Here is a 27,351-nt window from a genome sequence, read left to right as displayed (position 1 = left end):
TACAGAATGCAAACTAACATTTGCCTGTCTGTGGAACGTAATGCTTTGTGCTTCCTTTTCCTTAAGGCAGTTGGTATCTTTTCTGCGTTTCTTGTATGCTAAACTACCACAAAATACAGTTAAAGGAGTAATACCCAACTGATGTTACAAAAACTATTGCCTGATCAACTTTATATAAAGAATGTATTTAACTGGTAGAATTTGACCGAAATTAGTTCTGTTGTCTTGATTTTAAATTCGAAGTATTTTTTTACACATCACTGGCCTCGCAAGTTTCTTGTCCTCACTGTGCTTATGGTTGTTTAATCTTCAAAATCTGAGATTGCTCTACAGAGATGATGCTTAAAATATATATCCAAATTGTGTTATTAATGCAAATGGTTTTCTGTAGGAAAGAAGAGCTCTAGAAAGGCGGATATCTGAAATGGAAGAGGAACTCAAAGTAAGCGTGCTTCAACTATTTTCATTTAGGGCAGTAGCATTGTTTATAGGTTACAGTGTGCACATTCTTATTTTTATGTATTGATTAGGAGTGCATCAAATTACAGAATAACATTCTTCTGATTTTCAATGTCTTTTTATTACATGGTCAGCCATGTAATCACAGCTCATGCGAAAGCTGTCTAATAGAATGCAGCTTTTGTAAAGGATAGAATATTGTGCCATACAGTTTTGTTTACAGTAGTAGAGGACTTTTACCTGAGATTGTCTGAGTTGGTTCAGATACTATTGAGACATACGGTTCTATTAAAAAACAAAAGCCTATATTGGTTGAATATGGCTATACTTTTCCCAAGTGTGTGTGTTTAAAGTATAGGCAAAACATTTTTAAATTGAATAATGAAGTACTTTTGATTTGTGAAAATACAGGTTCCTCTGCTATCAGACAGTCTTCGCATCAAGGGTAGTATTTCCTTTAGGCTACAGTCAGAGTGAAGTTAAGGTCACAAAAATTTCTAAACCTATCACTTGGTTTTTCTCTCTCTTATCCAACCTTTAATTCACAGGGACCTAATGAAGAAATAAGCTGTCTGTCTGTCCATCTCTCTCTCCATCCATATCTCTTTCTCTCTCTCTCTCTCTCTCTCTCTCTCTCTCTCTCTCTCTCTCACACACACACACACACACACACAAACACACCACATATGTACATGCAAATTAGAGATGGGCATGTTTGATTCCTGAGGCACAATATGACTTTCTTCCTACACCCCATTGGAAAGACGCTGATTGGCTTAATAAGAAAGGAAGCCTCAGTATAACAAGGCAGATAGGCTCTCCTTCCCTCCCCACTCCTGGACAGGGAAGAACCAGACTGAGAAGACAGATAGTTGTCTTAGTTTCTGTGTCATTTCAGCAGCCTTGAAATGGCACCCACCAGCAATTATAGCATATAGATGTCCAGATACCAATATAGGTATAATTTCAAAAAGGATTCTGTGAGCTCTCTCTTGTTTCCTGCCTTTTAAAAAAAATCCTCAGTCATCTGAGGATCTTAGTACAGTGGAACCTCAGTTTTTTAATGTAATCCATTCCGGAAGACCGTTCAACTTCCAAAACGTTCGAAAACTGAGGCGCAATGAGTAGTCGGCAAAATCCATTGAGAAAATTTGAAAACACATTCAACTTCCGAGGCACATATGAAAACGGAAGCAATTACTTCCAGGTTTTTGGCATTAGAAAACCGAAACGTTTGGCTTTTGAGACACTCAAAACAGAAGTTCCACTGTAGTCATATAGGGACACAAGGATTTGGGCCCAGATTGTTTAATGCTTGAAATGCTACCAGCAGCCCCTCTGGGGTGAAGTCAAATCACAGCGCTTCCTGCATTGTTTTTGCTGCACCAAAGTGACTTCTCCAGGGCTCAAGCCTGGGCAATGTGTATGGAGGTCCTGGGCTGCCCAGACGACAACCCCCCACTCTCAGCCCACTGATGTGGTCTAAAAGAAAGCAGAGCAACACATTTGGCACCAGCCTTTGCACAGTCACTGATTCCCTATATATAGTTAGGTAGTTTCTTAGTTTCACACAGAACAATCTGCTGCTGAAGAAAGGATTATCTTTACATCTCTTTCTTTTTTCTTTTAGTTGTCTTCACCTGTGATACCTTTTCAACATGCCACAATTGCATTTCTCTCATTGGCTCCTGTTTCTTTGATTCCTGCAGAATACATTTCAAGTAAAGCATGTTCAGGCTTTGAGGCATTTAAATGAGCGACTGCTGACTGAGAATAGGGCCTTGACCAGAGTGGTTACCAAGCTGTCAGGTGCCTGCAGGCATCGACATTCTGTGGACTTGTAATTTCCCCTTTTCTTTTTTCTGTAGCTGGGCAGGTGTTGACTTTCAGTGAGTGTTATGGCCTGCATCTCTCACTATTAATGCTTGTGTGTCTGAAGACTGGCTTATTGCTTGACTATAAGTGCAGCTTAAATACAGTTCCCAGTATTCCAATTTTACCCTATTACTAACAGATATATTGATGTTGTTTAGTTGCAAAGGAGTTCAGAAACTTTCACTTCCTCTTCTGAATAGCCACAGCTTTCCATGTTGTCTGGACCAAGAACTGATTAATCCTAACTATGGCAAGTGTTAGATAAGCCAGCTTTAGAAACTATGATTTGAAGCTGGCTTGTTTGAAACTAGCTGTAGTTTCTATTAACCACAGTTTATCAGGGGCATATGACATGGCAAACTGTAGTGAAGCAAAAAGCTTCCAAACACTTCCTCCCAGTCACACGGCGGGAGGAGAGGGTAGGGATGGAGTGCTTGAGCCTGAGGCTTATTGCGATACATTCATTTATCACGCTGTGCTGTGGTTTAGCATGGCATATGTATATGGTGAATGCATCCGTGTTGGCAGATTACTTTGATGTTAATCTGCGGGCCTTACTACCTACCACAGTTCAGAGATGCGCCGTTCCTTGGATATGTATTAGAATATTGAGGAGCTGAAAAACTAAACCCTAATCTGAATAGTTGAATTGATACTTCACTGGAAGCTAAGTACTACATCTGAATATAAACTTACTGAAAAACATAAGACTCATCTGTGCTAATTGGAAACCTCTGGTACCAGCTTACTACTTAAAGTGGAAAATGTCACAGGGTTGTGTTATCTTTCCCAAATTGTCATAGTAAACTTTTTTAAAAAAAATTAACATTGTTGTATACTCGGGGTCCATCAGAGTAGACCCATTGAAGTTGATGAGCATGACTAATTTAGTTCCATTAATTTTAATGGGTTTGCTCTGAGTAAAACTTAATTGAATAAAACCATCAGTACCAAGTTCTAGTGAGTGGTTGGAATAACAATGTGTCAGATGAAATGATAATAATAATAGTACAGAAGAAATGATAGTTGCAATATTTTGCATTAACTGTTTGAGGCAGCTCGTAAATACAGCAGAATTAATTTTTTTATATGAGCCTAGATTTTCCTCCAAGTGATTAACATGTGCCATGCCAATGCCATAGAGGAGGTATGAGCTTTTATAGCTGAAAGTTAAGTCCCATTACTGTGAAACTGAAAATTTACCTTTGCAATCAACAGTAGCTAAAAAGAAATAAAACACATGTAATTTCTACATGTCTGAATAGGCTTGCCTAAAGAAAAATACTTTAAGCAAGTATCAAAATGACTATTGTGAATGTACCTTATTAGAGATACCTCATGCATTCTAGAATATGATCATATACATATCAAGACCCAATCCAAACAGATCACACGTGTATAATAATTTATTTTAAATGCAGTTTTGATTTTTCAAAGAATATGTTTATTAACACTTGGCATTTGATGCTTTGCAAAAAAAAAATAATACAAAGCATTTTAATACAAAGTATTTTAATATTATGCATGGTGTAACCTTGCTTATTTGAGCGACTTGCAAGAACTCTTTTTCCTTTGTTTATTTATTTTGCCATTTATATCCTCCTTTCAATACAAAAAAATCTCAAACTTACGGCATTTACAAATAAGAAATGAAGCACAAAATCCAGAACCACCCTAAGAATAACAAAGGGCTTTAAAAAGCATCCTGAAAATCATTCAACAGCCAAATTGAAAATGTATTATTAAGTGTAAACAAGAACCCATTTAAAAGCAGGTTAAGGTGGAGCCAGTTCAATTTATTTGGGGAAATTGTTCCATAGTCAGGGTACCACAGCTGAAAACATCCCCTTTCTTGTTTATTTGCCAATAGAAATGCAATAAGGACTCAGAAAGGGAGTGCAGAATTCATGTGAGGCAACAATTCCTGAGCTGCCTTGGCCAGGCTTGGCTATTTAGGTTTTAGATGTCACAGTGATCACTGTCAATTTTGCCTGGAAGCCAATGACATTGAGAAAACTGACCTGATGTGGTCTGTCCTGCCAGGCCCAAACAAATGTCTGCCCTCAGCATCCTGAGCCAATTGAAGCTTCTAAGGGTAGCCTCACATAAAGTACATTACAGTAAACCAACCTGGATGTAAGTCCTATTTAAGTCAGTGGGATTTGCTCCCAGATAAGTGAGGGTTAGGATTGCAGCCACTGGCATCAATGTCTTGGACCATGTTTGATTTCTTCAGGAAAACAATGCTGCTGGTGAACCTGAGTACCAGTATTGCCTGCCTATAGTACCTCCATCTTGTCTGGGTTTACATTCATCCTCTTCTACTTCCTAACTGTTATAGGCAAAAGGAAGAAGCCTCTAAGCCAACTTTTTTCAGGTGTTGTTGGGCTACAGCCCCCCATCGTTCCTGACCATTAGCCACACAGTGTCTTTGTAGTTCGACAACATCTCTTTTGTTAGAGATGGTGGGTCTGAGTGTCAGGCTTCCAATTTCTGAGGGCACATGTCGAAAGTGCTTGGTTAAGCAAAGGCAATTTTCCATCTTTCGGTGTGTGTGTTTTCTGGCCAGATGCTTGTTCGTGCCCTGGACTTAACAGTTGATCTTGTGGCATCACATCAGTGCCAGTCATTCTCATCCATCTGCTCCCCACATTGTGCCCTTTCTAGTTCTGTAAAAAATATTGGGGGAACTATGGTGCAAAAAAGAAGAAAACAGTATTTAAACTCTTGTATTCTTTCTCCATACTCAAAACCCTGGCTCTCTTTGTTCTTCACTCTTACAATTGTACCTACCTCATTAGGAATTGGACTTGATATTGAAGCTTTCCCTTACCTTCAAGAGTTTAGTAAGAGCAGAAATAGTATTGTGCCGTTCCAAGTGCTTCTTGTCCCATTTTAAATCCAACATACCAGTATTTTTCAAAGGAATATAATGGGTTCCACAGGAAGATGTTGAGCCTATTTTTTCTGGTTTCTAAGGGGAAATTTAAAAGACAAGCTTTTCAGCTCCCGAGTGGAGTGGCAGTAAAATGTTCTATAAGGATGACTTTTTTAAAACTTAGATGATAATTTATCTGCTGACTAGATGCATATTGAAACTTCATAAACTTATAGCAGGTGTGGTAAGAGCATTATCATACCACTTGGAACAAAGCAGTGACTATATAATGGGATTAGAAATAAAAGGCATGATGAGGTTTAGCAGATTGTCAGTTAAGTGAGCATTTAATACCTATTTATTTCAGTAACATTGCCAGGTTTGCACAAATGCCACATATAGGCATATCTTATAACTTACTTGTCTTATCTTCTTTAAAAAAACAAAAACAAAACACACAATTTTGTGTCCATGCTGGATTTTGCAATAGTGGACATGTCAGTTTCTAAGATATGCTCAGAGCTCAAACCTGTCTGGAAGTGAAGTCCTGTGGTATAACTGTCACTTCTCTCGACACCCTCTCACCCTTACTCCCAAATGTTTGGAGATAAGGGTGTAGTTGTGAAGAATGCTCTCTACGCATTCTCTGAATCACTTTTCTTTGTTACAACTCTGAAACCTGAGGCAGGACATCCAAAATGGGTTCCAGCGCCCAGGTCTGGTGAATCTTGCTTCAGTTAATGTATACCCAGGGCTGTGTGAACTGTACCCCACAAAAAGCTAATTACAAATTAAGTAAATATATGCATGCTTATTCTACCTAGAGGAGCACCTGTGAAAAACCCTTTTCTTCCATTACCCCATGTGAGTGACTTGACTAAATATGGTTTGGTTTATATTTCACTTCTCAGTGATTATAAAATAGTAAGTTGCTGCTGCGGATGGACCTTGAGTTCTAAACAGATAGCCACATATTCAATTCACCAGCCTGCTTAGCAATATTTTAATATCAATTGGTTTATAAATGGTATTAAATAAACAAACCATTTGGCGTTTGCAGGAAAGGAGGACTATTTGTCTTTGAAGAGACTTTGTATTTAGTATATTGTTATTTGTCAAGCGTTGCACACTTTACTCTCTGTTTTTCTCTGATAGATGCTACCAGACCTGAAGGCCGATAACCAGAGGCTAAAAGATGAAAATGGGGCCTTGATCAGAGTTATCAGCAAGCTTTCCAAATAAAATTGTTTACTCCAGCTGCAAATCATGGGATTGCACATAATTAGTATCTCCAGTGGACCATAGCATGGAAGTCACTGGAAGTCTGGGAAGATTTCTTGGAGACTGTCATTTTCAGATATTCTGCCAAATGCCCTCTTACCTGGGTATGTGTGTTTTTTTAACCAAGATCATTGTTTCATGTGTTAAAGCAGCTGCTGAGAAGACATAATGACTGAGAAATCTTGTTTACAGCTACTGCATATAAGGAAAGTGTTCAAGGCCAGATAAGCCTCAGATATTTAACCAGTAAGCCTTAGTTGTACATAAACACATGCATCAAAAAAAGCTTTCTGCTACCACAGACAGTTACTTTTATTTTGTTGTGTCACGGTTCCTGGTTTTTTTTTTTCTATCCTGCAGTTTTTCTCTCTTACATCTTAAGTTTGGATTTGTGTGTGTTTCCTTCTAATTATTCATATACCAGATTTTTTTGTTGTACAGTATTTTCACAGCTTTACATTTACACACCCCTTTAAAAATGCAACATGTAGCTAACTAAGCCTGTATTGTCCAGCCAGCCACCCCAAAACAGAGAGGTTTTGTGGAACCTTTGCTTTCACTGTTGTGCAATATGCATTATTTCCTATAAAAGATGCTTTAAAAGTCAGTTGCAAGTAGATTGGTTATTTTAAAACTCCTGTCTTCTGCCTTTATTGGTCACTTTTTAAAAGAAAAGAGAAAGGTTTGTAGTGCAAGTTGTTAGATACTGTAACCATCACATTCATTTTAGCAGGTACTAAGTGATGCTGTATATATTAATGTATATTGTTTGGAGTTTTCAGACCACCACTTGACATGCTTGAATATATTTCCCTATTGCAATTGTGTGTTAAAACAAAATAGGCTGCTCCACAGTAGTGTTTAACAAAGTCCATTTGGTTTAAATTTAGAAATTCTACTTTGTATGGAGTCAGTCTTTACAAAAAAATTGAAACTAAAAACAATATTTTATCCCCTTCCATTTTTTATTTGAGTGATCACCCATAATAAAACTTAAGTATAACTTCTTCACTACATTTCACATATCTGTGTTTGAGTGCTGTCTGAAACTGTTGTGCTAGCCAAAGTAATCTTTAAGTCATTTGAAAGCCCTAACCTATTCATTTACGTGCACTGCTAATGCCATGTGAAGAGGCATCTAAGTTGATACCACCACGTTCAGACCATTTTATACATTTCAGTGGCCTTTTAAAAAGTACTCCAGTGAAGATAGCTTTTGTTAGAAAACAAACAGCTTTTATATTTTCACTAAAACCTACTAAATATAACCATCTTCTGGCCTACAGACTATTGCCTAAAAACCACTGAACAGCTCAGCCATTAAAATAAATTGTATATTGTAAAGCTTGTAGTAGCTATTGTATTATTGATTATATTGTATACTATATTAAATGTGAATTTGTACCCCTTCATTTTAAAAGGTCATTGTGTTCTACTTCCTACTTCTTGGGGATGGGACTCACTTCATTTTGGGGTGGGCAAAAGAGAACAACTGTTGGGGCAAGGAGGACGTGAGTCCCCTTCATAGGGTTGGGTGATTTGGGGAGGGGGGAGGGAGGTTTTTTGAAGACGTAAGGTTTTGCTCTTACTACCAAGCTCAGGATTCTTGATTTTAAAGGTACAAGGATAGTTCTGGGATATCTTGTTACAGTAGGTCTGTATGAGTCATAAGTTTGAAGGTGGACATATTTCATGGTCTTAAGCTAATACAAACCAAGCAGAGAAAATATCCATCTGAATGGCTGCAACACACTGCATAGTGTTGTTGAATTGTTAGGCATACTGTGGATTATATTTGGTCAAGTTTTGGATGCCTGTGAATGATTAAATGTGTATCTAATATTTTAGTGTTTTATATATAGGTTATTTATTCTTTAAAAACTGAATGGCTACTGTGTTACGTTGATTTTATTGGTAGTATTGAGCAGACCTTGCATCTGCATGAAACTACTTGCAAAACCCACTATTTTGCAAAAAAAAATGTATTTTGACATATACAAATAAAATGAATAAAACTATTTTAAATGTGTGGATTTTACTGAGAAGACATTTTAAACGTGAATTTGGTATTTAAATTCTTTGTGGGCATTTTTTATTGCTTCACTGGGATGCAAAGTACTTTTCAGAGATTGTAATCAAATTGTGTTTGCACAGCTGTAAATGCAACAGTAAAAATGCCATATTTATGCAATCTGTAACAAAATTGAAAAATGTTTATATATTTTACATAAACCTGTCTGCATGGAGAAACTACATGGAAACCAGTTTTTTTATGTGTTGTGCCATGGTAAGAATGCATGATCTTAGAATGTTGCTTAACTCACTAGAATATTTTGTAGCTGAACATACCAGAGGCTTGATATAAATTCCTTTAGCTACACTAGCAACTGCTCCTCCATCCCAGCACATGTTTTAATGTTAAGTTCAGATTTTCATTTAGATCCCTGCTGGAAATAAGCTTGTGGTGTTTGGATACTGGACTATGAAAGTGTTGAATCATCAGAGAACTGTCACTTGTTTGTTTGAGGACGCTAATTATGGAACATGCAGTCAGTTTATCCCATGATGGAGGGCATTTACTGTTCTGGAGTTCAAGCAGTAATGAACATAGCTAAGATGTTAACTACATGGATTTGGCTGCACATTAAAATAATGGCAAGATCTAAACAGGACTTGAGGCAAAATGGGTTGAAGGAAGCATTGTGTTTCATAATCTGTCTTAACCTATGGGAAACCTAGTAATTGAATGTTACCCCTGTCCTTGTTTTATTCACCTGCAACACTTCCTGAGTTAACATCACTCTTCAATACCATATAAGATTCCTTTCTTCCTGTTTGTTTCCTCCTTATTTTTCTTGGCTTTTAAATGTTAGTTTTCCTATTTTCTTATATAATTTTAGAATAACTGAATATTTTATTTTTCCTGCTTGTACAACCTGGGGAAAAGAAGCCCCCCTTCACAGCCCCCTTTGTGGGTTTCTGGTGGGTGGGTGGGTGTGTGCATGCGCGCACGCACGTGTGCTCAAGTCACAAAGGACATGGAAAAGCAAGAAGGACAGAAGATAGGTAGGTAGGTCTCCTTTCTCTGAGGGGAAAGGACCAGGAGGAGTTGAAAGAAATAAGATAAAAGGCTAATATTATTTGTTGTTATCAATAAACAGAGAAAAAGAGAAAGGTAAGCGAGGAAAGCAGTTATCGGAATAAGTGAATGTAAAAGGATGAGGAAGGAGGGATGGATAAAACTGGTAAGGTTTTTTTGCTGGGGGTCAGTGCGGGGAAGTAAGGTACAAGTTGAATGTGAAATTTCAGGAGATACTTTGAGAGGCATTTAGAGTTTGGAATGGAAAACCCCTTTAAGCAAATTCTGCCTGTACTTCACTTGAAAGTTAAGGTGTGGAACTCCTTGCTGCAGGAAAAAGGCTATGACAAGTCAGCAATTTCGAAAAATGGATTTATCAGTAGTAAGCAATGTCAACCAGCTGATGCTGGTTTGTGACTGGCTGTGCCCCTGCACCACCATTTTGTGACCGCTGTGCCTCTAGTTTTCAGCCCTCTCAAGTGGGCCTTGCAGGGTACAACCCTTGGTGTACACCAAATGCAGTAGGGGTTACTTCTGAGTAGACTTCCCACTATTGGGAGTTCTAATCTGAGACAGCTATGTTGAATATTGAAACAGCGCAGTCTTGATTCTGGATTAGTTAATCCAGTATGCTTTTATTTATACTTATACCCACCATTAACCTGCAACACCCACCCACCAACTCTGGAAGCAGTGTAAAGAGTTGTAAACTTCTCCTTGCATAAGTACTGTGTGCTCCCATGTGTAATACGTGTCTGACATTCTCAAAGAAAACTTTTTGGGGGGGGGATGATAACTTTTTAGGGTTGCCATATGTCCTCTCTTTTTCCCAGGACACATCCTCTTTTTTTATAAGTATGTAAAATTAGAGTCATCAGAGTGATCCATAGTTAAAAGTAGAAATCGGCAAATGTGTCCTCTTTTTTGCTCTTCAAAATATGGCAACTCAGCTTGATAGCCACAGAACTGCTTATAGTTATGTTGGCTGTACTGAGGGGATCTTATCAGAATGAATAAAGTGTCCTTGTCTTGTTTTGATGACTTCTAGGTTTGGAATTTGGGCATAAAAGTGTCTACTCTCCTGGAGCATATTTTAAACTACATCTGAATGTTTATTTGCCCTTTCACATTTAAAAAGGAAGTAACATTCTAATCTCTTAGACTGAAAAAGTGTTTGATACACCTCTTGTAGAACATGCCTCTGTGGGAATGGGAGATAACAAGTGACCAGCCCAGTAACCAATTCCTATGCGGATTTACTTTGGAGTGAATTGCATTCAGTTTGCTCTTGTCTGTGGTCCCATTGTCCATATCCTGCTGCTGCTTCACCCTTGTGTCACCCACTTCAAAGAATTGTAGAATTATAGAGTTGGAAGGGACCCATTCGTTGACTTTCCCCAATCCACAATTTATTCCAGTTGCAGAATGTGGGTAATGGAGCAAAAACTGACATTTTCAGAATAAAACAGAGCATATAATCTAGTTTCACTGTGTATGTTAAGAGGACTGAAAATCTCATGGTAGGGAATCTTACCTGCATTTTCCAAAGAAATTTAACCAGCTGGATTGCACCTGTGCATTATGCACAGCAATGCATTCCAGAGCAGAGTAACTGCTCATTTTCTAAGCAAATTGAACCATAATTCCCCACACAGGGAAGAGATGTTAGTGTTTTTTATTATTATTATTATTATTATTATTATTATTATTATTATTATTATTCCAACTAAAGTGATTACAGTATTCCAGTGGAGCAGAAGTGGACAAGAAGTCACACACACACTGCTGTGTGATGTGGGAATGTTATGCTGGGCAGTATGCCTGCTGATAAATGAGATGCTCAGAACATAAGGTCATAAACTTTTCTGTGGAGGGAAGCTCTTGCCTTATGTAGAGAAAAACAGTTAATAGGCATGAATGTTCCATGATTTAAAACCAGTCTAGCAACCCTTGAGTAATATCAAATAAACAAATAGTGCTTCTAAAAGCACCACACTAGAGCTCCAGAAAGAAGGAAAGACCATTCTTATTATCACGTTCTTAAGTGAAACTTTACATTTTGCCGTTTTTAAAATTATTAACTGTAAGAAAAACTTGGTCTTTAAATAACTAACTTTTCTCTTAAATACCATTGCTTATTGTACAGTAGTGAGCAAAAGTCATTTTGCAACTTTTTTTCCTTTAACCTTTTCTGTGAAGAGGGGTGCATATGTGTAGGTTATCAGTCTTGAGAAGCTGAGGGGGAAATAGAGCATTAGGGTAATACCATAAGCAACATTTATGAATGTATAGTGTCAGGCACACAATTTTAAAGGAATCCAAGTTTTGTCAATGAATGGGAGGGGGGAGGGCTGCTGCTACAATCACTGAACCAGCTGATCCCAATTATGACATCCCTGCATTTTAAGCTAGTGCTGATCAGATAAAAAAAATGTATATCACTCTTACTACCTTTGTGTGGTCACCTGTTGGATGGGTTGAAAGAACAGTTTGGCTTTGCAGCCCTCATAAATTGGTGCTCATCTCCCCAAATGACTTGGGGGTTATAATAGTTAACTTAAGAACTACTATCCATTGTATATTATATTGCTGCATAAAATGCTCATCAACAAGGCTAATGTGAAGTTCATTTTGCCTTGGGAGGACAAGCTCATTTGTACTTAAAATGTGATGCATGGAAATACGTTGAAACCAGAACACAAATTTTATTGCATGATTTATTTATTTTTAATCCACAGTGCCTTTGCTTTTTATGGTTTTCAAAGGCAGCTATGCTGGTCCATAAGCAGGAGGGAATTCAACAGTCCATTTTGGTGTTAAGACCATCTAATATAAATAGTATATATCCAATCAAATGTGGTGTCTTGAAATCAGATATGTTGCATTTAGTAACCCGGATGCTGCAGCAAACTGTCCCACTTCTTTTAAATCTTCAGTTGTACTCTTAGTATATTAATAGTGAAGAGGGACTAGTTAACAGCACAAGGAATCTCCAAACCATTAACCAGGAGGCCATTTAAACTCCCCCTGGCACTACAACTGGTGACACTCTGGGAAGTGAGTGGTGAAGAAATACTTCTCACTTATGCCATAGTCTGATGGTGATGACAAATGATGGTCTTTCTATTGGACTGCAGCCACTATGGACTGAGTAGCCACATGACATATAATTTTAATTCCATCTCCTACCACATAACGTGAAACTTACACGGAAATTGAATTTTAATAAATGTTCCTAGTTGGGCAAAACCAGTATGTGATTATTGTTTTCTTGGATTATTCTTGGTTTTAGAAGAAGAAGAAGAGTTTGGATTTGATATCCCGCCTTTCACTCCCCTTCAGGAGTCTCAAAGCGGCTAACAATCTCCTTTCCCTTCCTCCCCCACAACAAACACTCTGTGAGGTGAGTGGGGCTGAGAGACTTCAGAGAAGTGTGACTGGCCCAAGGTCACCCAGCAGCTGCATGTGGAGGAGCGGAGACGCGAACCCGGTTCCCCAGATTACGAGACTACCGCTCTTAACCACTACACCACACTGGCTCTTAAACTGGCTTAAACTGGAGCAGGAGCTTGTAGTTTTGCATACCTGACTTAAAAATTTGTAGAATCGTAGACCAAATCATCCAACCCCCTGCAATGTAGGAATATGCAGCTTTCCCATACAGGGATCAAACTTGCAACCTTGACATTATCAGCACTATGCTCTAACCAACTGAGCTACAGAGAACACACAACTTTCTAAAATATATTGGAGGTGTGACGTCCTGCCTAGTCACATGGTATGGAGTACCTTTTGTGTTCCAGCTTGCCAGTTACATTTTTTAAAAAACAAAACACTTTTCTAAGTCAGCACTGCTGTGGTCACTGCAGGAATGTTGTGTGGTTTTGAAAACGAGCTGTTTCCTATTAAATCTCTCTGGATTAATATGTTATGTATGCTGTGAAGGAGTCTGAGAAACCTGACATTATGTTTGTCTTCTGGTATACATCCTGCTCCTGTCTGTTTTTAACAGAGGATGAAATCTTAACTGCTGCTGGTAGGGTTTGGTTTGTTTGTTTTTAAGTGAAAGTGCTTATTTGGCTTCAAATTGTAGCAGGGCTGAAATCGTCATGTTACAGCAAGGCATTCTCGCTAGGACACGTATTAATTCCTGTAAGATTTGGGAAGTAATTTTAAATTCAGACAGCAGGTGGCACCCATGAGCCTTTCCAAGTCATAGTTTCACAGCAAGGGCCTTTTCTAAGCAAAACCTTACACTGTATTTGCATATCTAATAACAAAATAGTTTATCTCAATAACAGCTTTTAATTAATATAGCTCTACAGGTTGAATGTATTGAAATTAATGGATCATTAACAGGTTACTGAGCTTTCAAAGTAGTTGCAATGAAATATACCCTCTAGCAAACATAAGATGCAGAATCAATATAGTGCCACTATCCCACTCCTTGATGATCCTCTTCTGAAAATATTTTTATAAAGTCTCACTGGAAAGTTACTTGATATATGCTGCAATATTTCAGTCTAAGTTTATATGCCTGCTGTCATACATATGATGAAGCAGGCTTAGAAATGTCATAACATTTTTTGCTGTTAAAAGAATAATACTGTTGTTTCATATCCTTATGTTCACATATCTCTGACCCCCATTTCAACTACCAGGGTTTATTTCAGCACAATCCTGCATCAACACTAAGCTGTTTTGGAGACTGCACTACACAGGGAGTACAGAGGCATGGACTTGCTTCATAAATGATAGATAACATTAGTAGCAGTTACTCTCTTCATCATTGCAGAGACCTGTAATATCAGAATATTGGTCTCTCAAGACGTTCCTTTACCAAAAAGACAGCTGGTTGTTTTCTGTTTTTTAATGTGCCATGTTGCTTTTGAGATTTCCCATAATGGACCATGGGTTGGGCTAGCTGATGAGAACAGCAAGCAGAGAGACAGAGGTGTGCAAAGGTAGGAGAAAAATAGTAGCGCCTTGAGATATTTGGACAGTAAGCAGTCTATAAATGCAAATAGTAGTAAAAAAAAAAAGAATAAGCTTTGTAGCAGTTCAGTCTACCTTGGGTAACCTGACCTATGTATTAAACGTTTCTCAAGCTCTAAATTGTTGTCAGGTTGTTGTGCAGCATATTGATTTTTATGCTTTTTACTGGTGTTTGAAACAGGTTGCCTGCTGGCTGAGCTGTTCATGTGTTGTGTTGTGTTGTTTTCTCCATCTGATAAAGCTAGCCACCTCAGAGGAGCCCCTGAAGGAAAAGAGATGTACCTACTTACCCCTAGGCAATGCAGCTAGTACGATCCAGCTTTCTAGAGTAGATGGTTATAATGGACAGTTCTGGTTACAATGGCAATGTTGTGGTTTCACTTCCATGCTGAGTCATTGAAAGAATTTTGAGTGCTTATGCCAGCCATTGGGTGTAACCAGGATACTTCCCTTCTATCAGAGTGGTGGTCATATTACTTTCACTGTTTTAATGTAAAGAAGTAGTACACCAGTCACTGTAACTGAGTATCTTCACCTACTATCTTTTCTCTTTCCTTCTTTCTTTGGACAACATTGCTCACATTCCAGGTTCCCTAATGGAGCCACTACTTCATTGTACGCTCCAATACTAAAACCAATGTCCTTTTAATTTCAAAGGCTCCAAACTATATAAAAATGAAGGGGGCTGTCTTTAGTTTTATTTCATCCAGTGCTTTTTTTCTTTAAAAAAATCTTTAGGGGTACGGTACTCTCATTTTCCTACTCATATTGAAATACTGCCCCTCAATGAGGCCAAAATTAGATTCACAAAATGTTTAGGGGTATGTGTACCCCTGCGTCCCCCCATAAAAAAGCACTGATTTCATCTAAAGGCATTTGTAGGAGCGAAGAAGACTTTGCCATTGCTTAAAAGATGTAGATGCTTCTGACAAAGTGGGAAAAGAGGAAGTTGCCTACAAAGTTGGTCCATTGAGGTCAGTATTGTTTACACCAAGTAATAATGACTCTCCAAGGCTTCAGATGGGTCTTTCCCAACCCTGAAGATGCCAGGAATTGAACCTGGGACTTTTGCATGCAAAGCAGAGGTCAGTTGCATCCTTTGAAGAAACATTCCCAAACTTAATTGGAAAAAAATCCTTGGCAAAGCAATAATTAGCCAAGTCATAAAGCAGAATCCAAGACTGTATTAAAGAATGGCGCTGTAATTTTGGAGTGTCTATTCAGCTCTAAAAGAAGTGTGTGTGTGCTGCAGTATAGCGTGCTTCTGTAATGAAATTACCTGGCCACACCAAGGCACAGTTTTCAGGAGGGGAAACACAGGTAGAGGTGTACTAGGTGGGACTGCAGCCATGCAATCATTTTACTGTTTCCCATGCAGTATTTTTAATCTATAAGCTCCAGCTACACAAGTATTGCACTTCCCACTTTGCTACAAATGTTCATTGTGTGGGCTAGAGTCAACAAAACCTAGTTCCCTGTCTGATTAGAATTGCTATGAGGGCCTTTTCAAAAATATAAAAGCTGAAAGACAAGACTATGCAGCAAGTAATCACCTTCCAAGCCTGGAGAATCTTTCTATGAGACTGGTGCATGGAATATAATAGGGTTTTTCTGAAGCTTTTTGCACAGACCATCAAGTTGCTAAAATTATGTTTTTAGAAGTTTAACCAAAACTGGTTTCATTTTTTAGCCAGTTCTTGCTTAGGGGTGCTAGGTGGTATTCTAGTGAGCATTACAATGTCTGAATGATAGTTGATTAAGCTTTAACTAATAGCAAAGATCAAATGAACTGTTAGGAGCATAATACAAAACAGGGTCTCAGCAATCTTCTTCCAAGATCAAGATGAATACAGAACAGTGAAGTATGAAAACATTCAGAGCGGTTAATTGGGAGGGATGGGGGTGGGAAGAGAAGGAAGGCTGGGTTTCTAGTAACTAGTAAAAACATGATTCAGATTGAAACAGACAATAAGACAGTAACTGCTAGATTGGATATTAATATCTTGGGTATGTTCCCCTTTGAAGCTATAAGGTGGCAACAGCTGGAATGCTGTGTTTAAGATTGAGCCAATTAAACAAGTTAGAACACAGATAAATAGTCTCGCATGCCTGGTAGAGATGAAAATGAATTCCTCTTCAAGGCACTGTCTCTTAACAAGAACATTAAATTATACAGCTGTTCAATTCTGATGGAATTGTTGGAATAGAATTGGCATTCAGCAATACGGACAAGCAACCTGATAAAAGGAAATTAAAGTGCTTGTCTTCCATAACTCAAAACAAAATTATTATTTGTGCCAGATTAGAAATATGTATTTCTGAGGAAGAGAGAAATGATCCCTTATATAAGGGACCCATGGATAAGTAGCAATTGCCTCATTCCAAGGATAAACCCCCTAAAGAAGTATGTGCAAGTACAGTATTTTTCGCTCCATAGGGCGCACCGAACCATAGGGCGCACCTAGTTTTTAGGGGGGGAAATATAGAAAAAAAATATTATCCCCCCCCCCAGCCCCAAAGAGCAAAGAAGCCAAGACAGCCAGCAGGATCCATCCCGCTGGCTGTCTTGGCTTCCTCTTTAGCCATGTACAACCTCTCCAGTTGGGAGAGGCTGCGCGCGGCTTTGTTTTTAGCCGCGGGGCTGGGGCGGGGGAAGCCCGAGCTTCCCCTGACCCCAGCCCCCAGAACAGGTTCGGGAGCGGAGGCAAGGTTGTGCAGCCTTGTGGCCGCTCCTGGAGCTTGCGGAGCGCTCCGAAGGTTTGTGGATAGCTGCCTGAAGCCCGGGGAGCGCCCAACTCCCACTGCACTCCCCGGGCTTCAGGCTGCAGGCTGCTATACGCAAGCCTTCGGAGCCCGGCGGGAACTCCCACCACGCCCCAAAGGCTTCCGGATAGCTTCCTGAAGCCTGGAGAGCGAAAGGGGTCGGTGCACACTGACCCCTCTCGCTCTCCAGGCTTCAGTGAAAGCCTGCATTCGCTCCATAGGACGCACAAACATTTCCCCTTCATTTTTGGAGGGGAAAAAGTGTGTCCTATAAAGCGAAAAATACAGTATCTAGATCAGGAGTAGTCAATCTTTTTATACCTATCACCCACTAATGCATCTTTCTTGATGGTAAAATTTCCTTACCGCCCACCAGTGCTCAATGGAAGGAGGATTTAGAACCCCCTCCCGCCCACCTAGAATCCTGAAACGCCCACTAGTGGGTGGTAGGGACCAGGTTGACAACCCCTGATCTAGATCGTCTGGTAGATAATGCTGGGGAGGGGTCAGAAGTGAATGTTGGCACCAGACAAGCAAAAATGTAGTTGAGAGGTCCTGGAAGCAAAATTTAGATTGCTAGATAGAATGTTGAAAGCCCCCCAGAATCATCTTCTTTTTCTTTTTTTTAATGGTAAATAAGGCATTGGGAGAGCACAGGCACAGGATAGCAACTCAGAGAGATCAAAGCATGGCAGGCTAAAGACACTCAAAGAGAGACACAGTGCATAAACGTCTATATGCTAATGTTAGAAGCCTACGAGCCAAGGAGGAGAAACTGGAGTGCTTTGTCTTGGAGGACAGAATTGATATAGTGACCATAACAGAAATCTAGTGGAATGGAGAGGACCAGTGGATATAAACTCTATAGGAAGGAAAGGGAAACACAGTAAACCCGCAACTTAGGCTGCTTTTACTTACATGGTTTCAGCTTTGCATGGGTGGGTGGGACGAATAAATAAATGGAGAGCGGGAAGAAACCCACCCAATGGCTTTTCCTTATTTACCAGGCATTGAGCAGGTAACGCAAGGGCTCTGGAAGCACCCCCCAGTCCTTGTGCCACCTTCCCAAAGCATGGTGGCACTTTCCTTACCAGCCTCTAGGAAGCAAGAGGGCTCTGGAAGCATCCTAGAGGCCTGTAAGGAAGGCACCACCTCACTGACCAGGGTCACAGGGGAGCACCTCCCCATGACGTTTCCAGACCCTGATAAGCAGCTCTCCACTTTGGGGGTCTTTGCCTTTGCATGATTTGCCTTTATGATTGTCTCTAGGCACTTCAGTCGTCTGCAAGGGATTCCCCACATGGTGGGGAGATGTTGCCAGCCTTCATGTCATGTTTGCAGACATCTTTGTAATGCGGATTTGGTCTGCCAATGGGCCTGGTGCCTGACACCAGCTCCCAGCAGAGCATGTCCTCCTTGAGGATCCTGCCACCTTCCATTCTGTGGACATGACCAAGCCAGCGTAGACGTCACTGAGACAGGAATGCAAACATGCTGGGAATGTGGGCTTGTGAGAGCACATCTTTGTTTGAGAGACTGCCTGCCATATGTTGCCCACAATCTTCCTGATGCAGCACATGTGCAAGGCGTTGAGACATACAGCTCAGGGTATATACTCAAGTCCCAACAAACCTCTGTCTCAAAACAAGATCATTACTTGCTTAAATAGTACAGAGCAATTTTAAACAGTGGGCTTATCAGCACGCTTGCTTTCACATAGGGATGTGTGAATATGTCAATTTCAGTTTCTCTGGTTTAGACATTTTCCCCACCCTTAAGTTCAGTTTTGCACATCAGTTTGCAAAATTATGTAAAAATGTCTTCACGAAGTATCTTCAGCATTTTAGTGCAAATGTCTCCTTGTATTTTTGCACAGCATTTCCCCCTAACAATAATGCATTTTGTATGCTATTTTCACCAATATAGTTACACATACTACCCTAGTATATGCATTCTTGAACACATTATTTGGCTGTAGAACCGCATTGCAAAATTCACAAGTAATGGTTTTTGTATGCTAATTTGCAAGTTATCCCATATTTCCTTTTCCAAAAGTGGCCTATGCTGAGATTATGGTAATCTTAGCAGCACAATGCAAACTTTGCTGTCCTTCTGTCAGCAAGTGATGATTTTCCTGTTCCAACAGGCTTTTGGGAACTGTCTGTTTCTAAGGAAAGGGCTGGTGTCGTGATGTTTTTATTGTAATGATCTGTATATTTATACACAGAAAGAGAAACATTGTTTTAATTGTCTTACATTCAATTAGCTTTTGATTATGGGTCGTTCCCCCCCCTTTTTTTAATTGTTCCCATTTTATCTGTAAGCAGTCTTTAGTCCCAATCAGGGAAAAAGGTGAGATTTAAAGAAAAAGAAATACAACAACAACAGTTGCTTTGAATACTTTAATTTGTTTCTGCAGGCAAGGGGAGGGACATAGTGTTATGAATAGCAATATCCTGATCACTCTACATCCTATTTTGCTACATGCACTTACACTGTGATATTTCAGCAAGATTGCATGACCCTTTCAAGCTATTTGCCCACAATTGCTTATTTAGAACTAAGTCCACTTTGTTCAGTGTGGCTTCCTTGCAGGTAAGCATGCAGATAGTTGCAGCCACAGTCTCTTTCTAAAGTGTAGAAAGACAAATTACTTTCCCAAGAGGAGTTATAAATTAGGGGCTTTCCATGCTGCTAGGTCAGCACTGTATGGGAAGCAGAATCTGAGCTAATGAGGTAGAACATTGCAGAGTTTGTGCAGTGTGCCCTGTATGAACAGTGCCACCTGCACTAATCCTACAAATCCTACAATCTGCTGTACTGAATAATATAAATTGGTGTATCTCAACTTAGATGCAGCAACCCTTCAAGCCTGGAAAGAGGCACTGTCCATATTCCATATATGTTTATTATGCCCTAACTATATTGTGAAACATTACTTCCAAACATATGCCTTCAGGACTACGAAAGCAGATTTAAGACATGGCTTTTTTCTTCTTCCTGCACAATGAATTCCTCTTTATAGTTAACCTGTCATCTGTGAAGTGCCCATAAGTAATGGCAACACAAGTGTTCCTAGCATTTTTAAAAACAAAACAAAACAAAACCCTACTTCTGCTTAAATGTTTAGAGAGAAAAATAACTAAGAAGGGCTGATGGAAAAAATCCAGTGCTATTATGTTCCAAGATGTGGGTGAAGAAAATATGCAAAATGATACTTACATTTATTTAGGACTTTATCCCCAAAAGCTCTCAGTAAGTGCTACCGCTATTAAGATGCAAACATCTCATGTCAGCATTTTTGCACTGGGCACTTAAACCAACCTCACCACAGCATAACTTGAGTTAATCAATAACAGACTATAGGGGTCACTGAGCATTTTTGGAATTTAAAAAATAACTTTTCAAGGGTTGGGAAATACCTACTTACAACAACATATGGAGCTATTAGTTCAAAAGCAGTAGAAGATCACTGTTCCTGATTACGGATAAGAAAGTGAGTGTGCACAGGATTGCCCTCTTAAACACATCTTACTTTTTGAAATATTTTTCTGTGACTATTGCTTTCTTTTAGTTCAAGAGAGAGGAAAGAACCACTAGATTTTAGATTAAGATATGTGCTTTTAGATTAAGATATGTGATTTTTAAAATGTCATAAAAATCAGTTACATAGCCTTAAAAAATAAAAATGTTTTAGGCTGCAATCCTATAACAAGTTACCTCGGAGTAAGTTCCACTGAAGACAATGAGACTTATTTCTGAGTAGACATGCATAGGATTGTACTGTTAAAGTGAAATCTGACCTACATTAAAAAACCAATACTTAACCATCTTAAAACTGAATAAATGAACCTCTTTCAAATGCTTGAGTTAAAGGCTAGCATGGCTCTATCTATGAGAAAATATTGACAGAGGTAAAGCATTTAAAATTACACATTGACATATCATAGGTGATATTGTAGTAAACTCTGAATATTTATTACTAATCAGCCAAACAGTCCAGTTATATGAGCACATGTTTTAGTCTTACTAAACTCACTTTGACTGGGTTATGCCCTAACTTTTCAACCTGTTATCAAACAATTTTTTGCCCCGATGTCTATTTTTAGAAAGTTCTGGGCATTTAATTATTACAAAGAGCCAAACAAAAAGTGCCCTGTTTCACAATTGTCTGTTTGTCTTGCTTCCAAGCATGTAGTTCTATAGCGTAAAAAGTATGTGGATTATATGTCCAAAGTTTTTGGATTATACTTAGGTTGTATAAAAGCTCTATTCAGTGGCAAGCAAATTACCTGCTACAGCAACCAATTAGCATACATGATTTGCTTAGGAAATGTAAGATTTATACAATAGATTTCCCCTCTTACAAATTTAAATCAGTCCACCCTAATCTCAGCAGTGGAACTTTGTAACCAGCCAGTCCATAATTTTATTTATTTATTTAGAAAATTTATTGGCCACTTGATCACAACAAAATTATTCAAGTGGTGTACAAATAAAATTACAAATTAAGCATAACTAAAACCCACCAACCATTTCAAATCAAATATACATAAAACCATCATTAAAAAACCAAATGTAAAATTAATAAAACTTTAAAAACAGATACAACTAACATAATGTCTGGATAGGCTTGCTGAAACAAAACACTTTCAGCAAATTTCTAAATAGTATAGTGAGGGTCTGTGTAGTGTCAGTAAGCAGGGTGTCCCAGTGCACAGGTGGTGCCACATTAAAGGGTCACATTGAAAGCACATATGATTGTTCCAATACTATTACTATTTTAAACACAACTCACTAAAAGAAACCTTCTGAAAAATAATGCTCACTTTACAGCCAGGAAAACCCACTAATCATGAATCTGTGTTGAATAATGACACTAGTGTATGGAGGGGGCCTATGTAAATAAAAGCTCTAGGGAGCCTGAGAAAACCCCATGAGGGGGAGTCACATTCTTTCTTTTCAGCTAGCCTGATGGTACATTTTCACATTAATAACTTTAGATTATCCTAACATGATACCCTATGGTTATGTTACAGTACATTTGTCCCTTCTATTAAAATGACGCAAGGCTCCTTCATCACCTGGATTGCTACTTCATGTAGCGGCTACAATGAGGCAGCTGTCTGATCTAGAATTAATTTCAACAGGGAGCGCTGATGCACACACGCAAAGGAATGTGCACACAGGTAAATTCCTTCAGCTGAAATGTATAAGAAACCTGAATCTCTCTGTGGCATCGGAGCTCTTGCACCTGGAACAGGCCACTATCAATGACTACATTTTTAAATGAATGCATCATGCTAATTATGTTACTTGCCCATAAATGAGAATTGTCACTTAGCTCTGTCAGCTTATTTTACATTAACAATTGTATTGTTGATTAATCATCTGCCTATTAACCAACAAACTGCTTTAATCTCTTCAAGTTTCCACACAATTCCTTAACATAAACATATGTTTGCAATAGTGGAGGAAGTATAGGAGAGCACACAAGTTATTCAGCAAAAACTACTGTTCACTAAGTATGCTCATAACTCACAAGCTCAAACCAATTAATATTTCCTCACTCATGAATCTACTACAACTTTTCTTTCTGATATTCAGATGCTGCTTCTCAGTGCTGAGGAAGTCAGTTCTGCAGAGTCCATTACAGTGGTACCTTGGGTTAAGTACTTAATACGTTCTGGAGGTCTGTTCTTGCCCTGAAACTGTTCATAACTTGAAGTACCACTTTAGCTAATGGGGCCTCCTGCTGCCGCCACGCCGCAGGAGCATGATTTCTGTTCTCATCCTGAAAAAAAGTTCTTAACCCGAGGTAATATTTCTGGGTTAGCGGAGTCTGTAACCTAAAGCGTATGTAACCCGAGTACCACTGTACTTTTATATCCCATCCATGGGCATAGTCAAGGGGGGCACCTGCCCCCCCCCCAGATCAAGTAAAACAATAGAAATACTTAACTAGCTGACCAATCACCTCAGTTCTGCCCCCCCCCAAAGTCCTGGTTACACCCATGATCTCATCTTTCCTCCAATGAGCTCAAGATGGGGCACAAGGTTCTCCTTGCCCCTTTCATTCTCGCAACCCCTGTGCAGTAGGTTAGGCTGAGAGATGCAACTGGTCCCAAATCACCCAACAAGCTCCGTGGCTGAGTAAGGATTTAAACCTGGATTTCCCAGTCCTAGTTCAGAACAGTAATTGCTACACCACAAAATTCTACCACCTGGCTCTACTCAACCTATCTCTATTATCAATTAAGATGTACAAGTGGGGCATGCTGTGTCGAGTCTGCCTGTTAAGTCATGCTCTCATCCAGGATATACAGTTCTATTCCCTTCCTTCCAAAAGTCAGCCAGCGTTTTGTGGCTGTTCATTATTCACTGGGTTCTTTCCCCATGCCACACCCAGAGTCGTTGTTCCTGAAACTTTTTTGTGCTTCTGCAAAAGTACAAAAATTCTCCTAAACCTGTTACCTCCCTTTTGTGCATGGCTGGCAGCATTTTGGCTACATAAGGCGCCACAGTGAAATCATTGTTATTAGTGCACATAAAGGATATGCAAAACTCTGACATCCCACCCCTAATATAAGTACTTGTGTCAAATACTGATTGGGAGTCAGGTACCACAGAGTTGGAAGGGACCGTGAGGGTCACCTAGTCCAAATCCCTGCAATGCAGCAATATTTTTCCCAATGTAGGGCTCAAACCCATGACCCTGAGATTAAGAGTCTCATGCTCCACTGAGCTATCCCAACTGTGACTGATTGGAAGTCAGACAGCATTTAACTTGTGTGTCTAATACAGCCATAGTCCCAGCAAACTTCTGCCAATTTTAATCCATTATTTGTTTCATGGGGATTAAAAGGCCAGGCTTTTTGAGTGTGTCATCTGTCACACTGCTGCTGATTAGCTTAATAAAAGTTAGAATTGGAGCAGTAGGATGAGGCAGACCCTGCCAGTTCCTTAGAAGACACATTGCACCTGCATAACATATTATTATTTCAACCTTGCAGCCACAGTGGTGCATCAACCGCTCTGCTGGCGAGAGCCGTGTTTTTGCAAGCCTAATGTATATTCCCACTGGAATGGCCTTTTTGTCTGTGCTTACTTCGGGTAAAAGGAATTAGGATCTCCTACAGGGGATCAGGTATTGGCGAGCTTCCTGTCACCTGGCCGAGGGAGGCAACGCCGGCGCGGCGAGCAGGAGCAGGAGCTGGTGGCGCGATCAGGTTACAGCGGAGAACTCGGATGAGCTCCTTCACACAGGCACCAAGGGCGAGGGAGGATCCTCCACGCCCCTTCACCCATTGTCAGGGCCACCTCGGCACTTTCCGCTCGCGCTTCGGCTCCTTTCGGCCGGCCACCCTCCGCCCTCTGGGAGAAAGTCGGGGAGCTTCGGCAGCGCCGCCGCCGAGCCTTCAGGGACTCGCTCGAGAGTTCAGCGCACCAACCGCACCACTCACCTGGGAGAAGCAGCGATCTCCGACTCCGCCGCCAGCTCCTTCCTGGAAAGAAGCATCAACCACCTGACTGAACTCCTCGCGGGTCAGTATAGAAACTCTGCTCGGAGTTGAAGCCAAAGCAGGCGGACGAGCCGTGCACACTGAGCGGTGGGGTCGGGGGAGAAAAGAGATAAGGAGAACTTGCTGCTCATTAAAAGGCAAGAGACTTGCGCGCGCCGGGGAGGTGGGGGAAGGAAACTAGGTATATATTTTGCCTGGTTGTTGTTTTTTTGTACTTTTGCAATCGGGATGGGAAAGCAGTAGATCTGCTAACTCTGGCAACTCTGCACCCAGTAAATAGGGTGTGAGTGTGAGAGTGATATCTGAAAATATCGGCAAACTTATGGGGCAGGCGGGGGGGGGGGTGTTAACCGTAGGAATCCCTGGATGCATCTGTCCAGGAAGCTGGATGGAACGTTAGAAGCTGATAAGATTCTCGAGTGGCGGAGAAACGGGGGGGGGCGGGGGAGAGGGAATAGCAGAAAGTAAACTCCCGGCGGGGTGGGGGTGGCGGCTGGGTGTTTGACGGGAGGGGCACTCGCTATAAGGGGGGGGGTCTACAGAGTGCAGCCGAGGATGCCGCCTCACTCGCTCCCGCTTTTGTCTCCCGCAGGCTGCGAGTGTGTGTGTTTGGGCGCGCGCGGTGTGTCCTGCTCACCCCCCGCCGGCGCCTCCACTCGTCAGCCCCACCGGCTTCTGGAAGCTTGTCCGCGCCCGGGAGCGAAGTTAAAGGGGGCGCGAAGTTTCCCGCAACTTTCTCTCACCCCCCCTACCCCACCCCGCGCCAGGAACATGGCCACCGGGGGCTACCGGGCCAGCGGCGTCAGCACCACCACAGACTTCCTGGAGGAGTGGAAAGCCAAGCGGGAGAAGATGCGGGCGAAGCAGGCGCCGTCTACAACGGCTGCGGCCTCAGGGGACTGCAAAGCCCCCGGGGCCGCCGCCGCCAACACTGCTACTACTACTACAACTACTGTTGCTGCTGCTAACGCCGCCACCGCCGAGGTCAACAACAACGGCAGCGGCGCCGGCACGAACTGCGTCCCTGTGGGCAGGAGCGCGCCCAAGGAGCCCCCGCCGAGCACCCCGGCGGCCGGAGCCCGAGCAGGAGTGGCGGAGCCGCCGCCGGGGCCCAAAGGCGTCGTGGCGCCGGGCTCCCCTGAGGAGGAGAAAGTGGCGGCCAAGGGCAAGGGCTCGTCCGGCCCCAGCGCCCGGAAAGGGAAAGGGCAGATCGAGAAGAGGAAGCTGAGGGAGAAGAGGCGCTCGACAGGTGTGGTGAACATCCCCACCGCTGAGGTGAGAGGGCGCCGCGCGCCGAACTGCGGGGGGGGGGGCGAGGAGACCGCGCGCGTGACTGGCTCTTTTGAAACGCAGCCCAACGGACAGCCCAACGGCTCCCGGTGCTGCCGCTGCTGCACCTGATGAAGAGCCGGGCGGCTTCCTGGGCGACGGTGGCTCCTCCTCCCCGCTCCCTCCGAGGAGCTCGCCAGGGTTGGTTCGACAAGTCAAAAGGGAGGAGGCTGTTTACCTACAGGCTACTGCTGCTCCCGGGAGGGGATGGGACTACTTCAGGTTGCAAAACCCGCAAAGTGCCCTGTTCCGGAAGAGTCAGACAAGAGAGGTCTGTTGTGCTGCTTCAGAGATGGCAGCCTAAGCTATGCAAATTGGAACTGGGCGGATTTAAATGTGTAGGAGCAGCTGAAGCCCTTCAGGTGGTTTCTGTATGGTTTTACCCTTGGGAAAGATGAGAGAGAATGGCTAAAGCCTCATTTTGATGTGAATGGAGGTCATGACCATGGAAGAGTTCTTAGGACATTTTTTGTGTGTGTGTGTGTGTATGTGTATGTCTATATATAAAAGGGTAAAAAAATATGCATACATATATGTTTGTGTATATACATATACTCTTTTTTGGTGATCACTCATAGCCGAGTAAGATTGTCTTCCATGAACATGGTTTTAACAGTGAGTCCGTAAGTGACTGTGGAGGCCAATTCTGGATCCACACCTCTTTCCACAGTGGGGACATAGGTTTCTGGGCAGGAGTTGATCACGGTGTGGATTTGCCAAGCGTGCCTTCCTCTTAGCACGTTTCTCGCTTGCGTCCTGCATTCGAGTGTCTTCAAAGCCCATAACGCCTTTGGTTAAGGCTGTTCTCCAATTGGAACGCTCTCAGGCAAGTGTTTCCCAATTTTTGGTGTTTATACTACATTTTTTAAAATTTGCCTTGAGACAGTCTTTAAACCTCTTTTGTTGACGACCAGCATTACGCTTTCTATTTTTAAGTTTGGAATAGAGTAGTTGCCTTGGAAGACGATATTCAGATATACATACTGTATATATGTGTGTATGTGTGTGTGTATATGTATATATACACACAGACATATATGTACATATACACATGTTTGTGTGTACACACACACACACACATATATATATATGGTTGGGGGTTGTCGCCCTTCAGATGCTGTGGGACTAAACCTCAGATCATTGGTCATGTTGACTGGGGCTGATGGGAG

The 27,351-nt window shown here is 41.2% G+C and overlaps 2 protein-coding genes across 3 annotated transcripts in view; both read left to right on the top strand.

Moving 5' to 3' along the window:
- Window positions 1–8,511, top strand: part of PPP1R12A (protein phosphatase 1 regulatory subunit 12A) — a 90,585-nt gene extending 82,074 nt beyond the window's left edge. For both annotated transcript variants that reach the window (XM_053406841.1, XM_053406840.1), the window contains 2 exons: window positions 392–442; window positions 6,368–8,511. In XM_053406841.1, coding sequence (XP_053262816.1) covers window positions 392–442; window positions 6,368–6,454 — 138 coding nt within the window. In that variant the 3' untranslated portion in view covers window positions 6,455–8,511. The remainder of the gene's footprint in view (window positions 1–391; window positions 443–6,367) is intronic.
- Window positions 8,512–23,936: 15,425 nt separating this feature from the next.
- PAWR (pro-apoptotic WT1 regulator) overlaps window positions 23,937–27,351 on the top strand; it is a 60,546-nt gene continuing 57,131 nt past the window's right edge. The window contains exons 1-2 of the mRNA XM_053406842.1: window positions 23,937–24,875; window positions 25,454–26,128. Coding sequence (XP_053262817.1) covers window positions 25,625–26,128 — 504 coding nt within the window. The 5' untranslated portion in view covers window positions 23,937–24,875; window positions 25,454–25,624. The remainder of the gene's footprint in view (window positions 24,876–25,453; window positions 26,129–27,351) is intronic.

This window comes from Podarcis raffonei, chromosome 10 (assembly GCF_027172205.1).
Source record: "Podarcis raffonei isolate rPodRaf1 chromosome 10, rPodRaf1.pri, whole genome shotgun sequence".
In the NCBI taxonomy this organism is placed as follows: domain Eukaryota; kingdom Metazoa; phylum Chordata; class Lepidosauria; order Squamata; family Lacertidae; genus Podarcis; species Podarcis raffonei.
This window is presented reverse-complemented; position numbering and strand designations above follow the sequence as displayed.